Source organism: Coregonus lavaretus (assembly GCF_964263955.1).
Source record: "Coregonus lavaretus genome assembly, chromosome: 9".
NCBI lineage: Eukaryota > Metazoa > Chordata > Actinopteri > Salmoniformes > Salmonidae > Coregonus > Coregonus lavaretus.
In genome coordinates, this window is record NC_139996.1 from 48,119,644 (window position 1) to 48,138,257 (window position 18,614).

An 18,614-nucleotide genomic window follows, 5' to 3' on the forward strand; every position below is an offset into this window, starting at 1 on the left:
GGGACTACCTGGACTTGTCCTATAAGAAAATGCTCATTTTTGTTTTCCATTGCAAAGCGGTTTAAACGTTTTCTGTTTGTGTGGCCTAATAAACACGACCCATTTTACAGAGAACTCTTACAGAAACTAACACATTCTTGTTTGGACATAAAATAGCATGAAACTGATACATATCTACAAATCAGCGTGTTAGTAGCGCTGACACGGCAGAGATGGCAATCTCTCGCTCTCTGAGGACCTTGTACATCCCAGCTAGCCAGGTCTCCAGCTAGCCAGGTCTCCAGCTAGCCAGGTCTCCAGCTAGCCAGGTCTCCAGCTAGCCAGGTCTCCAGCTAGCCAGGTCTCCAGCTAGCCAGGTCTCCAGTTGGCAGGAAAAGAGAGAGAGGCATTAGCCGTGTTTGTGTTTTGAGACACGATCCTTTCATCGAAAACAAACACGCAGAGATAATCCAATGAGGCGGAGATGATCACACACACACACACACACACACACACACACAGCCTGCAGGACAGACACCAGGCTGTACAGTTAGACAGGCCTGTCTTTGTTTTCTCCAATTCATCCTCTGAGCAGCTTTTAATGGGGGGGGGGGGGGGGGGGGGGGGGGAGAAAGGAACCTGAGGGGATGGGTATGGCCCATGTGACTCACACCATCCACATCATTCATCCGTTCTGGTTGGCTTTGGTCTAGTCACCCTACTGTTCTGAGTCAGGTCCGGACTGCTTTACAGCTTTCTCTGTCTTGGGTCTGTCTTAAAATGGTAGAGTACACCACTTCATTGTCCCAGGCTTGTGCTGGTTTGCTGCCTGTATATACAGTCCAAGAATGGTACCTCCTTCACTGGCCCAGGTTTTTAGTGGCTTACTAATACTGTAGACTTCCATTGAAATGAGTCTATTGTACTTTCCTCAACCTTTCCACTATTCTTAATCAAATGGCTACCCGGACTATTGCATTGACCCTTTTTTGCACTGACTCTCTTACACTGACCCAATGAACACTCACTGGACTCTACCCACACACATACAGTCTTGTTTAAGTAACATTGTGGGGTAACCCATAACCTTAACCCCTAAAACTAACCCTAATACTACCTTAACCCTAAACCCCCTAGAAATAGCATTTGACCTTGTGGGGACTAACAAAACGTCCCGTTAGTATAGTTCAAATCAAATCAAGCGTTATTTTACAGCACATTTCAGACATGGAATGCAACGCAACGCGCTTCACAGGAAAATACAAATAAAAACAATGAAAATAAAACTGAAATATTTCTTTACTACACAACAAACATAAGATAAAAAACTAAATAATAACAATAAAACTGAAGGACTAAAAAACACCGTAAGGAAAAGCAAAGCTAAAAAGGTGTGTTTTAAACACTTCCACATGCTCACACACACACACACAACTTCACACACTCCACATACAGTACGCTGCTGTTACTCTGTTTATTATCTATACTCATTTCCTAGTCACTTTTACCCTTACCTACATGTACATATTACCTCAACTACCTCATACCCCTGCACATTGACTCGGTACTGGTACTCCTTGTATCTAGCCTCATTATTGTTATTTATTGTATTACTATTCTATTTTCTTTGCTTACTTTTTAACTCTGCATTGTTGGGAAAGGGCACGTAAGTAAACATTTTATGGTAAAGTCTACACCTGTTGCATTCGGCGCATACAAAAAATACAATTTGATTTTGATTTGATTCTTCCTGGTTTACACTTTCTAACATAAGCTACGTCAGGAGAACCAGTGAACCAAATACAGTTTGACTTCCTCTTTCGATCAGAAAGTTAGTGATTCCTCTCTCCTAACCTCCACTGTGACATTATAGAAATCTCATTTTTCAACAAAGGTTGCGGTTGTTGTTGTTGTTGTCGTTGTTGTTATCTAGGACTTAATCAGCTGATTCAGAGGATTCCGTTGGTGTCTGGCTCTCAACTACAATTTCTACCCACAAGGCACTTCCTGTTTGTTGTGACTAAACAGGGTGAAAGGTGAGGGGTGGAGAAGACAGAGATAATTGACTTGTGAGTCACTGAGTTTACTTGTAGCCATACGTCACTCTGTAGGCCTATCTATCCACCACCACACAGAGCCGTCACTCTGTAGGCCTATCTATCCACCACCACACAGAGCCGTCACTCTGTAGGCCTATCTATCCACCACCACACAGAGCCGTCACTCTGTAGGCCTATCTATCCACCACCACACAGAGCCGTCACTCTGTAGGCCTATCTATCCACCACCACACAGAGCCGTCACTCTGTAGGCCTATCTATCCACCACCACACAGAGCCGTCACTCTGTAGGCCTATCTATCCACCACCACACAGAGCCGTCACTCTGTAGGCCTATCTATCCACCACCACACAGAGCCGTCACTCTGTAGGCCTATCTATCCACCACCACACAGAGCCGTCACTCTGTAGGCCTATCTATCCACCACCACACAGAGCCGTCACTCTGTAGGCCTATCTATCCACCACCACACAGAGCCGTCACTCTGTAGGCCTATCTATCCACCACCACACAGAGCCGTCACTCTGTAGGCCTATCTATCCACCACCACACAGAGCCGTCACTCTGTAGGCCTATCTATCCACCACCACACAGAGCGTATGAAAGAGAACAGAACGCAGCAGAAGACACATGGTTATAATTTGGTCTTAATTGCATGATAATTATACCTAATGAGACAGATGTTCTTGCAGAGCCGCGCAGAGGTGTGAAAAGCTGTTGAAATGGAGGAAGAAGAGAAGGTGCGTGCTGAGGTGGCCTGGGTAGTTCCACAAACGAGTCCCCTTTGCGTCCCTTTGATATCTTAAGTAGAAATGGTGCACCAATATTGGATTTTAATAGCCTGTTATATTAAATGAAGTGTCCTTTAATATAGACCACATGGAAAATTCAATAAATCAGATGTTTAATATTAATAAAAAGACTTGATAAAGTGCTAAGATTCAGCATTTTGACACATCCTTCTGTGCACTCCCTGGGACATATCTGAACATTTTTACCAACTTAACCCCAAGATGTATGCAAGTTTTCACCATCATTGTAAAGCCCTCGTTATTTTGTTGCTTTCATAAGACATTTTAACGGAAACCCTGTCACGTAAACGGAACTCTCGTTTTAATATGGTTTAACTCTTTTTTTGGTAAAAACATATATTTTTTTCAGAAACATTGAACATCTAATAGTCAAATCATATTGTACGGGGGGGGGGGGGGGGGGGGGGGGTGAAAAAATGTATGCACTAACTGTAAGTCGCTCTGGATAAGAGCGTCTGCTAAATGACAAAAATGTAAAATGTAAACGCAGGTGAGCTGGTTCTACTCTTTTCCACAATTTGCTGGTGTTTCGTGGTGGAAAACTGAGTGGGTTGAGCAAAACCCTATTAGCCATAAATAGACAGGCTAGAAATGGTTTAACAATGTACATGTTTTGGTGAAGTTGGCCCTTTAATTGCCGTCCCTGTTGAACACAAGCTTCCATTCCCACTGACACAAGGAGATTTATGGCTGATTTAAGATGAAATTGTCAACCTTGTTATGGTCACTTAATTTATTTGGCACTTACTATAGACATTTTTATTTATTTAACCTCTTGCGATAGGAAAACATGTTTTTTATTAAGTTGAACATGTGCTCGTCATGACAGAATGTAAACATTTTGTGAAATAAAACAGTACTCTGTTTCACCAAGTTACACTACCCGAAAGTGAATCATTTCGTGGAACTACCTTATATAAACACTTAAGCACACTCTAATTTTAACACCCATTGATCAACAGTCCACATACATACAGTGCCTTCAGAAAGTATTCATACCCCTTGACTTATTCCACATTTTGTTGTATTACAGCCTGAAATCAAAATGGATTAAATAGATTTTTTTTCTCACCGATCTACACACAATATCCCATAATGACAAAGTGAAAACATATTTTTTTGAAATGTTTGCACATTTATAAAACATGAAATAAAGAAATCAAAGTATTCACACCCCTGAATCAATACATGTTAGTATCACCTTAGGCAGCGATTACAGCTCTGAGTCTTTCTGGGTAAGTCTCCAAGGGCTTTGCATGCCTGGACTGTACAATATTTGCACATTATTGTTTTGGTTGTTGATCACAGTCATTTTCAAGTCTTGCCATAGAATTTCAAGCAGATTTAAGTTCAAACTGTAAATAGGCCACTCAGGAACATTCAATGTTGTCTTGGTAAGCAACTCCAGTGTATATTTGGCCTCGTGTTTTAGGTTATTGTCCTTCTGAAAGGTGAATTTGTCTCCCAGCGTCTGTTGGAAAGCAAACTGAACCAGGTCTTCCTCTAGGATTCTGCCTGTGCTTAGCTCTATTCCGTTTATTTTTATCCTAAAAAACTCCTTAGTCCTTGCCGATGACAAGCATACCCATAACATGATGCAGCCACCACCAAGCTTGAACATTTGAAGGGCGGTACTCAGTGATGTGTTGTGTTTTCCCCAAACATAACGCTTTGTATTCAGGACATGAAGTTATTTTTTCCCCCTATTTTTTTTGCAGTTTTACTTTAGTGACTTATTGCAAACAGGATGCATGTTTTGGAATATTTTTTATTCTGTACAGGCTTCCTTCTTTTCACTCTGTCATTTAGGTTAGTATTGTGGAGTAACTACAATGTTGTTGATGCATCCCATCACAGCCATTAAATTCTGTATCCCGTCTGGACTACTGCAACTCGCTGTTGGCTGGCCTCCCTGCCTGTGCCATTAAACCCCTACAACTCATCCAGAATGCCGCAGCCCGTCTGGTGTTCAACCTTCCCAAGTTCTCTCACGTCACCCCCCTCCTCCGCACACTCCACTGGCTTCCAGTTGAAGCTCGCATCCGCTACAAGACCATGGTGCTTGCCTATGGAGCAGTGAGGGGAACGGCACCTCTGTACCTTCGGGCTCTGATCAGTCCCTACACCCAAACGAGGGCATTGCGTTCATCCACCTCTGGCCTGCTGGCTCCCCTTCCTCTGCGGAAGCATAGTTCCCGCTCAGCCCAGTCAAAACTGTTCGCTGCTCTGGCACCCCAATGGTGGAACAAGCTCCCTCACGACGCCAGGACAGCGGAGTCACTCACCACCTTCCGGAGGCATTTGAAACCCCACCTCTTTAAGGAATACCTGGGATAGGATAAAGTAATCCTTCTACCCCCCCCCCAAAATTGTAAAGTGGTTATCCCACTGGCTATAGGGTGAACGCACCAATTGGTGAGTCGCTCTGGATAAGAGCGTCTGCTAAATGACGTAAATGTGCCCTTGAGCAAGGCACTTAACCCTAATTGCTCCTGTAAGTCGCTCTGGATAAGAGCGTCTGCTAAATGACTAAAATGTAAAATGTAATGTAAATGTTTTAAAGTCACCATTGGCCTCATGGTGAAATCCCTGAGCGGTTTCCTTCCTCTCCGGCAAAATAGTTATGAAGGACACCTTTAACTTTGTAGTGACTGGGTGTATTGATACCCCATCCAAAGTGTAATTCATAACTTCACTATGCACAAAGGGATATTCAATGTCTGCTTTTTTATTTTTACCCATCTACCAATAGGTGCCCTTCTTTGCGAGGCATTGGAAAACCTCCCTGGTCTTTGTGGTTGAATCTGTGTTTGAAATTCACTGCTCGACTAAGGGACCTTACAGATAATTGTATGTGTGGGGTAGAGAGATGAGGTAGTCATTCAAAAGTCATGTTAAACACTATTATTGCACACAGAGTGAGTCCATGCAACTTATTATGTGACTTATTAAGCTAATTTTGACTCCTGAACTTATTTAGGCTTGCCATAACAAAGGGGTTGTATACTTATTGACTCAAGACATTTCAGCTTCACATTTTTATTCATTTGTAAAATAAAATCGAAAAACATAGTTCCACTTTGACATTATGGGGTATTGTGTGTAGGCCAGTGACCCAAAATCTCGATTTAATCCATTTTTATTTGAGCCACGGTAGAACTTGGTTGTTTTGGCTGTGTTATGACTGCCTGTTTAGGCTGTGGTGGGGTTGTATACAGATTTCCTTTGGAGGGAGTTTGTATGATCTTTTTTTACCGTTAGATTACTAGACGTACCTGATTGTTTGGCTTGTGCTGGGACGAGGACGCCGGGATGGTCAGGGTGTGGTTCCTAGTGACTGCTGCCCCCGTCGACGACCTCCGGGGATGAGAGCGACCTGCGAGTTGACCCTTCACCTCCACAGGTGGACTGCTGCCGCCAGCCCCGCCCTCCGTCTCGTCGAGCAGCACAGCATCCCAGGGGTCCCCTCCCACCACCATTAATGTACCGCGTGATGCCGGGGAGGAGCCCTCCTCGCCCTCGGCTTTGCGCTTGTTGAGTGGGTCCAGGTCCAGCCACTCAAAGCGGCTGACAGTGGGGGATTCCACGGCAGGTGGCGGTGGGTTGGGCGCCAGGGACACGGCGCTGGTCGACGCAGAATCTAGGTCTGTGCTGGCCGACCTGCCGTTCTTCAAGTATTCTGAGGTGCTGTGGATCTTGTCGAAGAGCTTGGCCATCTCCAGGGTGACGGTGGGCTGCTGGAACACCATGGCCCCAGGCTGCTGGATGGGAGTGAAGGCCGTGAAGGAGGTCTGCGGGCCATGCAGGCCCATGTAGGGCGGCATGGCCGGTGAAAAGCCGTTGCAGAAGGAGAAGTTTTCGGGCTTAGGGAACGGAGCAGAAGGGAACATGGGAGCCTGCTGGTGGGTGGGCGTGAACACGCACGAACTGGAGGGCGTGGAGAGCAAGGAGGGCATCCACTGGCCGCTGTGCAAATGTGAGGGGCTGCAGGTGGCGTGGCCCCCCGGGTAGGAGGCGCTGAGGTTGAACCCCAGCAGCAAGGAGGGCCGTGAGGCCTTGCTGCTGTTGGCCCCAAAGCTGTCGTCCAGCAGGAGCTTCTCAAGCTCCTTGTTGGTCAGCTTGTCGACGTCGATGTCCCGGAACTTGTCCTTCTCTGCATGCTTCTTGGCCTCTGGGAAGACAATGAGGTCCTTCTCCGGTCGGTTGCTGGAGGAAGTAGGCCTGGCAGCGGCGGGAAGTTTTTTTTTTGAGGAAGCAGAAGAAGAAGAGGTGGAAGAGGAGGAGGTGGTGGTCGCCGGGAGCGTCTGTCTCTTCTCCCTTTGTAGTTTCGCTAAGGCCTCCGCCTCCATACGAAGGGCCTCCTCCTTACCCACAATCCCCTTGGGCTGGGCCATGTCCAGCTTGAACCCATTGCCACTGGATATCTGGGCCATGGTGTCAACTTGAGGGTGCCATGTACGCAGAGTTTGTAGTTCAGCTCTGGTGTCAACAGGTCAGACAGGATATCTGCTTCTTCAAACACCTGGGAAAGGATGGGAAACGACCGCAAGTCACAATACAGAAATCACCAGGAACATTGTACAACTATGACGGGGTTCGACTGAGGCATTTGTTCTGCATTTAGTGAGCATGTCCATAGCTAATGGTAACGTCTGCATGACTAAAAACTAGCTGATACTAATGCATTTATATTGTTCCCTATATAATTACAGCTAGGCTGTTTCAAATCTATTACCAAGATATATCTATCTGTGTTTTAAACACACTGGACAAGCACAAGACCAACTGGCATCCTGAAGTATCACCGTTGTTCAACATGTAGAGGGGCAATTCCACAGTAACATAGTGACACTTTAAAATGTATGCCAAGCAATAAACATTGACTAAAGTTTAACAAACCATACACGTTAGGGCTGACCCCATTTAGTCGACTGGTCGATTGTTTGGTCGACCGAGATTTCTTTAGTCGAGCAGTCGCAATACTTTTATTTGATGGTGCACAAGACAGCTGTCTGATTTGTGCCTGTCTCAGTGGACTAATCCATTGTGGAGGCCACAGGGATGGCACAGACCATCCCTCTAAGACATGAGACTGAAATTGTATACAGTGCATTCTGAAAGTATTCAGACCCCTTCCCTTTTTCCAAATGTTGTTACATTACAGCCTAATTCTAAAACTGATTAAATAAAAAAACGTTCCTCATCAATCTACACACAATACCCCATAATGACAAAGTGATAACAGGTTTTTAGACATTATTGCAAATGTATTCAAAATAAAAAACATTAATACCTTATTTACATAAGTATTCAGACCCTTTGTTTTCACTGATCATCCTTGAGACGTTTCTACAACTTGATTGGAGTCCACCTGTGGTGAATTCAATTGATTGGACATGATTTGGAAAGGCACACACACCTGTCTATATAAGGTCCCACAGTTGACAGTGCATGTCAGAGCAAAATCTAAGCCATGAGGTCGAAGGAATTGTCCGTTGCGCTCCGAGACAGGATTGAGTCGAGGCACAGATATGGGGAAAGGTACCAAAAAATGTCTGCAGCTTTGAAGGTCCCCAAAAACACAGCGGCTTCCTCCACTCTTAAATGGAAGAAGTCACCAAGACTATTCCTAGAGCTGGCCGCCCGGCCAAACTGAGCAATCGGGGGACAAGAGCCTTGGTCAGGGAGGTGACCAAGAACCTGATGGTCACTGACAGAGCTCCAGAGTTCCTCTGTGGAGATGGGAGAACCTTCCAGAAGGACAACCATCTCTGCAGCACTCCACCAATCAGGCCTTTATGGTAGAGTGGCCAGACGGAAGCCCCTCTTCAGTAAAAGGCACATGACAGCCCGCTTGGAGTTTGCCAAAAGGCACCTAAAGGACTCTCAGACCATGAGAAACAAGGTTCTCTGGTCTGATGAAACCAAGAATGAACTATTTGGCCTGAATGTCAAGCGTCACATCTGCAGGAAACCTGGCACCATTCCTACGGTGAAGCACAGTGGTGGCAGCATCATGCTGTGGGGATGTTTTTCAGCGGCATACCCAAGAAGACTCAAGGCTATAATCGCTGCCAAAGGTGCTTCAACAATGTACTGAGTAAAGGGTCTGAATACTTTGTCATTATGGGGTATTGTGTGTAGATTGATGAGGAAAAACAAACAATTCAATCCATTTTCGAATAAGGCTGTAACGTAACAAAATATGGAAAAAGGTCAACGGGTCTGAATATGGTTATATTATGTAAAAAATACTACAACAATAATAAATCTAATATTCATTATATAAAATATTTGCTTTCTCCCGCGTTGGATAAGGTCGCTGTCCGCAGTTCTGAAACAATCTTCAGTGCGCCGTAGAATTGGCGCCTTTCACTATGTTGCTATGTGAACAATAGCAAAGTTAACCAGCATATTGGGATTGAGAACAATGCGGCGGAGGCAGCAGAGATGAGGAAGCCCTTGCCTTCGCCTAATTGTCTACGAAAACTGAGGAGAGAGGAAACCCCAACTTAATTCTGTCTATAATCAGAACCCTAACTGTTAAAATGTGCCTGGCTTTATAAATCACCCATATATACAGAAATAAGACAGATCCTGCTTCTGTTGCCTGTTTGAGTGTTTGAGTGTTTGTTTAATAGACTACTGATTCCATGAGCACCAAGTCTCATGCAACGGCAAAATGTCAGATAAAGCAATTTTACAGATTCACCTGTTTTTCATCTTTGTTATGCTGTAATAAAGGCTTTACCATTTATTTATTTAGAACAAACTGGTGTTAATGATAATTTATTTAGTGTTGTTTACACTGTTCCAAACAAGCAGAAGAAGAATATTGTAATCTAACAGCACCTGTTTGTCACACATAATATGCACGCAGATCTCGCTCCTATACCCTCCTTTTTCTTGATCTCCTTATTGTTATTACAATGATTATTATAATCATCATTATAATATTAAGTAATGTCGTTATCATTAGTAGGCTTTGTATAATAGCCTTGTATAACCACCATCGAGCTGTAGGCCGAAGAGCGCGTCCTGTTTTGTCTAAATACCGTAACTTACTTAGGCCTATATTTCAATATATAGGTTACTGTATCAATCATTCACTCATTCATGCCATCACACAGCATATAATGATGACATTCATGCTTTGAAATGCAATCAAGCATTTTAGTTTTAATATTAAATAACAAAGGGAGCTTTGAATAATTAGCCTAAACAATAAATTCACGAATGCATGCAATTGTTTTTAGTCTGCTGTAATAAAGGCTTTATACACTACCGGGCAAAAGTTTTAGAACACCTACTCATTCAAGGGTTTTTCTTTATTTTCACTATTTACTACATTGTAGAATAATAGTGAAGACATCAAAACTATGAAATAACACATATGGAATCATGTAGTAACCAACAAAGTGTTAAACAAATCAAAATATATTTTATATTTGAGATTATATAGACAATTTGACTAAAACACATTTACAGTGAGGGAAAAAAGTATTTGATCCCCTGCTGATTTTGTAAGTTTGCCCACTGACAAAGAAATGATCAGTCTATCATTTTAATGGTAGGTTTATTTGAACAGTGAGAGACAGAATAACAACAAAAAAATACAGAAAAACGCATTTAAAAAATGTTATAAATTGATTTGCATTTGAATGAGGGAAATAAGTATTGGTTGGTAGGGGAGAAAAAAGTCAGAGGTAAGTGGGGGCAAAGTGGTGAAGGGCTATGTAGGTCAGAAGGAGACTCTTGTAATGAATGCGTTGGGAGACAGGGAGCCAGTGGAGTTCACGACATGGGGGGGATGTGCTGCCAGGACTTAGTATGGGTGAGGAGTCAGGCTGCAGAGTTTTGAACCATTTGAAGCTTATGGGGGAGCTTGAGTTGATGCTGGAGAGTAGTGAATTGCAGTAGTCAAGACGGGAGGAGATGAATGCATGTATGAGGGTTTGAGCTGCTGGACAGGTGAGGGAAGACCTGACTTCGGCAATGTTGAGGAGGTGGAAGACTGAGGATTTGACAGTCTGTCTTATATCCATGATGACTCCAAGGTTGTGTGCATGGAGGGAGGGAGCGACAGTGGTGGTGTCAATGGTGAGGGTGAGGTTGCCAGCTTTGATGAGGGTGGATTTGGTGCCTATGAGTAGGAGTTCCGTTTTATCACTGTTGAGCTTGAGGAAGTTTGGTTGCATCCATGTTTTTATTGCAGAGAGGCAGGATTCAATGTGGGTCAGAGGTGGGTTGAGGAGGGATTTGGTGCCGAGGTATATCTGGCTGTCATCGGCATAGCAGTGTAAGTCAAGGTTGAAGTGACGGAGGATCTGACCAAGGGGGAGGATGTAGATAATGAAGAGTAAGGGGCCCAGCACAGAGCCCTGGGGGACGCCCTGTATAACTGCAGCTGAGGTGTGGCCATTGAGGGAGATGTAGTGGGTCCAGTTTGTGAGGTATGATTGTAGCCAGGAGAGTGCGGTGCCCTCAACACCCAGACCCTCAAGCCTGGTGAGGAGGATCTGATGGCTCACTGTGTCAAAAGTGGCACTCAGGTCAAGGAGAATCAATATGTTGTACTGTACTGAACTATACTCTACTTTTCTTTACTGTACTGTACTGCAACCGGTTTGTGACAATTCAATTGCAGTCATTCTGTTACTGATTTTTTGGCCACTCTTATCAATTTGGGAAAGGGAAAGGGGATGCCTAATCAGTTGTACATCTGAATGCATTCAACTGAAATGTGTCTTCCACATTTAACCCAATCCCTATGAATCAGAGAGGTTCGGGGGGTTGCCTTAATCATAATTCATAAACAAAATTGTTAGCAGTAAAAACACTATAACTAATAGGGTTGGGCAATATTTGGGGAGACCTCTTCTACGATAAGCTACTCCAAATATCGCGATAACCGATATAGGCCTTATCGTTTTGCGCAGTAATGACTAGATAATTCCAAACTGTGCATTTTTTTTTGCTTATTTACAATATTATAGTCACATTCTCATTAAATAATCTTAGTATGGTGAAAAAAATAAGGCTTGGTTAATTCAGTTAGACTTCATTTTCAATGTACTGATACAGCCTAACTGATAAAACTGCAGTTTTGATTTGTAAAGTTCAAATAGCGTATAGACTTGTATAGTCACAATATTCGATTTAAACATATATTGGCCCAACCCTAAAACTAATTGGTAAGTCTACTTTTAGGCCTCCTTGTTACTTCTGTGAACTTTCATAATCCTCCCTCCTCATGAGGGAGATAAATCAGAAAATATTTTAAAGTTTTTGGTTACAGAATGACAAGACACCAGGCAATATTTCTTAAAATAATTTCTCCAAAACGAAATAAGTGCCTTCAGAAAGTATTCATACCCCTTGACTTATTCCACATTTTGTTGCGTTACAGCCTGAATTCAATATTATTATTATTTTTTTTGGGGGGGGGCAGATTTATTGAAAATGAAATACAGAAATATCTAATTTACATATGTATTCACACCCCTGAGTCAATACATGTTAGAATCACCTATGGCAGCGAATACAGCTGTGAGTCTTTCTGCTTAAGTCTAAGAGCTTTGCACACCTGGATTTTACAATGTTTGCACATTATTCTTTAAAACAATTCTTCAAGATCTGTCAAGTTGGTTGTTGATCATTGCTAGACAGCCATTTTCAAGTCTTGCCATAGATTTTCAAGCTGATTTAAGTCAAAAATGTAACTACGCCACTCAGGAACATTCAATGTCGTCTTGGTAAGCAGCTCAAGTGTATATTTGGCCTTGTGTTTTAGGTTATTGTCCTGCTTAAAAGTGACTGTCTCCCAGTCTCTGTTGGAAAGCAGACATTTATTTTTTATCCCTAGTCCAATGACAAGCATACCCATAACATGATGCAGCCACCACCAATATTGAAAATATGAAGAGTGGTACTCAGTGATGTGTTGTGTTGGATTTGCCCCAAACATAACACTTTGTATTCAGGACATAAAGTTAATTTCTTAGCCACATTTTTGGCCGTTTTCCTTTAGTGCATTATTACAAACATGATGCATGTTTTGGAATATTTATATTCTGCACAGGCGTCCTTCTTTTCACTCTGTCATATTAGGTTAGTATTGTGGAGTAACTACAATGTTGTTTATCCATCCTCAGTTTACTCCTATCACAGCCATTCAACTTTGTAACTGGTTTAAAGTCACCATTGTCCTCATGGTGAAAAAAAATGGTTTCCTTCCTCTCCTGCAACTGAGTTAGGAAGGACACCTGTATCCTTGCAGTGACTGGGTGTATTGATAGTGTAATTAATAACTTCACTATGCTCAAAGGGATATTCAATGTCTGCTTTATTTTTACCCATCTACCAATAGGTGCCCTTCTTTGTAAGGCATTGGAAAACCTTCCTCGTCTTTGAATTTGTGTTTGAAACTCACTGCTCGACTGAGGGACCTCACAGATAATTGTATGTGTGGGGTACAGAGATGAGGTATTCTTTCAAAAATCATGTTAAACACTACTATTACACACAGAGTCCATGCAACTTATGTGACTTGTTAGGCAGATTTTATTCTCCTGAAGTTATTTAGGCTTGCCATAACAAAGGGGTTGATTACTTATTGACTCAAGACATTCCAGCTTTTCATTTCTATCACATTTGTAAAAATGTCCACTGACATTATGAGGTATTGTGTGTAGGTCAGTGACACATCTAAATGTATTCCATTTTACATTCAGGCTGTAACATAACAAAATGTGGAAAAAGTAAACGGGTGTGAATACTTTCTGAAGGCTAAGTGAGATGTGGAAAATAGTTGGCAGAAGTCTTCACTTCAACATTATTGTGTTTTGGTGTTTTTCTAATACCTTTTAAGACTTTTTTAGAGACGATCTGTGTGACCAGAAATCAAAGCCTTTCCTTATTCCACATTTTTAGGATGGAAAATGTTTGAAAAACGTACCATGCCTTAATTTCCCAAAAATATAGACTCTTGGCTTTCATTTGACACCAAATTTGATAAGTTCGTATAAATTTCACGTTGCTGCTAATGGGTCCTTTTACATGGAAATGACATGCGACAGCAGGGAGAAAAGGGAATTTAAAAATATATATATTTTAGTCATGCTGCCTCAGAAATCCATGACAACCCCACTTACAACATTATGCACAGTCAGGGTAAAAGGGAGTCCATAAAAGGCCTGTTAAAGTTTAGTGTGCCTGGCTAGCACAAGAACTGTCACATGGGTTGTACACTACAGTACAATGCGTTTCGAAATAAGAACATCCTCCTTATTGATTTGACTGGCTGTTACTACAGTACAGATATATGTATTGATTGACTGTTATAGGTATTGTGTTGGTCCTATTTATTTTGCCTGTCTGTGTTATTGGAGTCGAGAATAAGTTCACACTGTAGGCCAACACACACAGACTGCATGCCATTTTCATTTAAATTGATTGTCTGTCTCATACAGCAGCAAGGAATGGCCTTGTCATCCGTGGCTTTGTTTCTCGTGACAACTGACGTCACAGTTGTTTATAATCAAACAACCATAATGATATGGGTATGGAGTTAATCAAATGATGATGTCGTATGAGAAACTTCATAGACACAGGCTAAATTATATTACCAGTGCCTTAGAAAAAATGGTAAGACTTTCTAAACAAAATATTGGATATAGCCTACTTCTTATCTACAAATTCTCTTTAAAATACAGTTTGTTCTCTTCTGTAACAGATCTCAGCAATATGGTGCAGGTGGGTGGGTGCAGAACATCAACAGGCCTGTGATGTTGTGAGAAACCTCTCCCGGCAACATGTGTATGCACTCATCAAGTTCCTCAAACGACACAGATCTAAAATAAAATAAACTCATTCTTCTTCTTATCACTACCCAGTCCCTCAGTCAGATTCTCGCTATCAGGCGACACAGGCCTCTCCTGAGCTTCCCTCCCATTGTGGTGAAGGCTAGCTGTGCCTGGGCTCTCTCTAGCTAGCCTAGCGCTATTGCGCGTTAGGAATTTGGCATGTAAGCCAGCCAGACGGGTCTCTCACTCTCTCTGTGTAGCATTGTGAACGCCACGGCCCAAGGGTGTCTTATCAGCTGTGCTAATATCAGAGACTGGGCAGAGATTCCAGTGGTGGAAAACCAACGGCAGCAGCACTCAAACATTTGTCTAGCAGATTGGTGAAGCCACATTGTGCCAGACAGATGTCGACTGAGTTTGATCTGGGTAAAGAAAACAGGCAGACTGCGGTGATCCTGGATTAATTGTTTTAATTCAACATGTAACCTAGCCTCAAATTTGCAGCGTGTCAAGTTGACCTCAGTCATCCTTTCAAACAGTAGCCAAGTCTACTCTGAGTAGGTGCAGTGGACTACGGTATCTGTAAATGTTATAGGCTAAGCTACATATAGTGAGGGATCAGGCCTATATACATTTTTGAAGCTTTGGACTACACATCCCATTCAAATGAAGGGTCATTGAAGAAGAAAGAGAATGTAGGCCTATGCAATATAAATGTGTGGACATGACTCACCAATAGAGTTCAAAACAGAATGTACCCAAATGTCTCTTAAATTTAGCCTACACATTACTATGAGGGGCTACAGGAAGACAGGCTAAACCTTCAGCCACTAAACCTAATCCACAGAACAAAAGATCCTGACCTGAGATGCCATCATGGTTTAGAAGCCCTTAAAATGCAATGGGTAAAATTAAAAAAAGATGTTGGAGAAAAGGAATAGCTCAAAGTATTTAAAAAATCAATCCATGGTGCGGTAAACGATTCTTGGCCAAATTCCCTAACGACTACAAAACGCATCTGAGAACATTGTTAGTTTCCCCTCAAAGTAGTTAGGGCTAAAAAGACAGGCGATACTGGGCGCTAGCTACTACCATTCTTCTCCAGTGGAAATGTCTGCCTGAATGGAATAATTGAAGGATGCAGGGGTCAGTTTGGAACTTTCAGAGATAATTTGTTCACTCGATTGAGTAGAATGGTCTCTTTTCAAATTGCCTAATAAAAATGAAAGTAGCAGGCCGCCGCTACCAATCTGAAGCAGACATACCGGGCAGCGGATCAAAGTACAAAACAACATCTTTAAGACAGGACTAAGTAACCAATTCATGCTTATAGCTTTTAAAAGATTCCGTTTGTACAGTGATGGCCAATGGCTGGGACAAATCTCAAATGCTGATCTTCCTGCTGCTTTGGGTCTAACAGAGAGCTTGTACAGAACATATGGCTCAACTGGTAGAGCATGGCGCTTGAAATGCCAGGATTGTGCGTTCGATTCCTGGGGCCACCCACATGCTTTGGATAAAGGTGTCTGCTAAATAGCATATTTTATTATTACTATTAGCATCTAGCCTATAAAAAGAAACAGATTCTGACCAGACTTTAGTGTCTCCATGCTTGACAGTAGAGTCCCAATAACCTAAACACAACTATGTCAAATTTTGGCCACGTAAATGAGATTTGAGGTAAAAGTAGGAAACAAAGCGGCAATTGATGATAGGCTAACTCCCCATTCAAAATGTCAGGTCATAACCTCAGTACAATACCGGTATATGCATTTTCATGCTCATGGTTCTCACTTGCAAAATCTCTCACAGACACAGACCCAGCCTTTCCCTCTGGGAGTGGGCAAATAGACATCGGACACTCAAAGGAGCATGTCCTGCTTCTCCAGTCTTTCTGTAGTACATTACAAACTATACTGCAGTAACTTTCTCAAAAAAATTAAGATAATCTTTAGCACTAAGATAATTGATAGGCAATGGAAGAATGATGATCATAATGCTAAAAATGATCTTCATGTTTTTGGGAAGCTCACCCTCTGATCAGCAGCAGCCATGATGACAACTAAGCAGGAGGCAACAGACATTCAGCAATAGCAAAGAAGAACACTACAATCTGTGAGAAGTTGAAGTTATAGGTTCACTGGGGAACCTGCAAAATCACTTTATCCACCTCTAATATGATGCTGAAAGGGCTTTGTATTTGCGACTTGATTGAGGCAATTATCGACACTTCATTCTGTTGGGCCAAATTCATTCTCTGACAGTCTGGGCTACATATTACATATTTCTCTCAACTATTCACATAGGGGCTTACATTTGTGTTAAGTGTATACCACCAGTGTTTAAAAAAATATGGCACACCTGACTCGAGCTGAATTAACTTAGAAGCCTACTAGCTCTCAATATAATTCCTCTGCCACAAATACATTCCGTGCTTTGACTTTGATGTGCACACATGTACATTTGATTTTTTTGAAAGTTGACTAACTAGTTAGAGCTAATGAGTGAATAAACGTGTTGTCAACATAGTTTGACTACAGTGGATAACTTCAAATAGCCATAGACAGAGATATATATATATATATTTCAACGTCGAATCAATGTCGACACGCGTGGCATAACTACGTGACATTTGTCTTGGAATAATATGCTCGAGGCGTCAAATGTTTATGTTCGATGATCAGAACTTTGCATATCACTGGTTCAATCATTTAAAGCACTCAGTGACCTGCCAACAAAGTGAAACACAAGAATGAAGAAACACAGGATTTTGAGTACGAGCAAGGCTCGAATACCTTACGGATATCTGCCAAATATAGTTATCGGTATCTTAACTTTTACATACATACATTTCCAGTAAATAAATATAATTTCCCACCTTTGAGCGGCACGACGTTAGTAATCATTTTCCTGCAGCTGCAATTGTTTTCCATCCACCCGCTCGCGCAGACAAACGTCAGTTCCTGTTGAGGTAGTTTGATCACATTTCACCAAAATCATATAAAATTGGGAAACAGCGTCACCATGTGGGATAAAACAGAAAGTTGACCATAAAATAATCATGCTGGAAAAGTTTGTTGCATTATAGGGATAGACATTGTCTGTCTTGCGACTAAATGTCGACTGCATGAACTTTACAAAAATCCTGTGATCAAAGATCATTAAGTTTTGACTGTAGTCGACTGCAAGTTTCTGCAGTTGCTCTGCACCAACTTCATCCTGCAGCCATCGCCTGCATTGTGGGAGGCTCTATTGTCAACCAATCATTAGTGTGTTTTTGTTTCACCAACGCGAACGTGACCAAAGATGTGACTAAAACAGGAACCAACTTTGCCGCATGGCATGTATACAGTGGATATGTACAAATGAATGATATTTGAGGCTCTCTCTCGCACATATATTTTCAGTTTGTGAGGGAGTGTATGATATTGTGGTTGGAAATGTTTATTTCAACATGATAAAGAACAACTTTTTTAACAATGGCAACACTGCAGTTTGCACTGAGCCTTGTTGTTGGAAAACCACACCACACAGTGTACGACTTTTGGCTGTCGCAGATGCACCTCCCCCGACTTCACTCATCGAATTGCGTCTACAGTCGGTTGCTTTCGCCTTACCAATCAACCGAGCCTTTTGGCTCTGCTGTAATTTCACCATCTTGGCACAGAGTTTGTAAACGGTTAGTGGTATTTAGATCCTTGGAACGTCTCTACCCTAAACACTAACCCAAACCCTTACTTAAACCTAACTGTTTCAAATTCCAACTTCAGTGGGGGTGACGTCAGAGTTCGGACGTCCCAATGATTCCATTTAGACTTTCCGTTTCTAAACCGAGGCCCAACATCGCAAGACTTCCGGGAACGCTTGTGAAGCAGACTGTAGACCAGACCAAGGTTTGGGGTTTGAGAAGTCGATGGGCGCATTTGAGTGGTAAGGCTAAAGTAACCGACTGTAGACG

At 42.3% G+C, this 18,614-nt stretch overlaps 1 protein-coding gene across 1 annotated transcript in view; it reads right to left on the reverse strand.

Moving 5' to 3' along the window:
* Positions 1-17,605, reverse strand: part of LOC311135000 (phosphatidylinositol 4-phosphate 3-kinase C2 domain-containing subunit alpha-like) — a 54,253-nt gene extending 36,648 nt beyond the window's left edge. The window contains exons 1-2 of the mRNA XM_084168804.1: positions 17,535-17,605; positions 6,128-7,374 (exon numbers count right to left, since the gene is read on the reverse strand). Of these exons, the coding sequence (XP_084024930.1) occupies positions 6,128-7,285 (1,158 nt within the window). The 5' untranslated portion in view covers positions 7,286-7,374; positions 17,535-17,605. The remainder of the gene's footprint in view (positions 1-6,127; positions 7,375-17,534) is intronic.
* Positions 17,606-18,614: the final 1,009 nt, after the last annotated feature.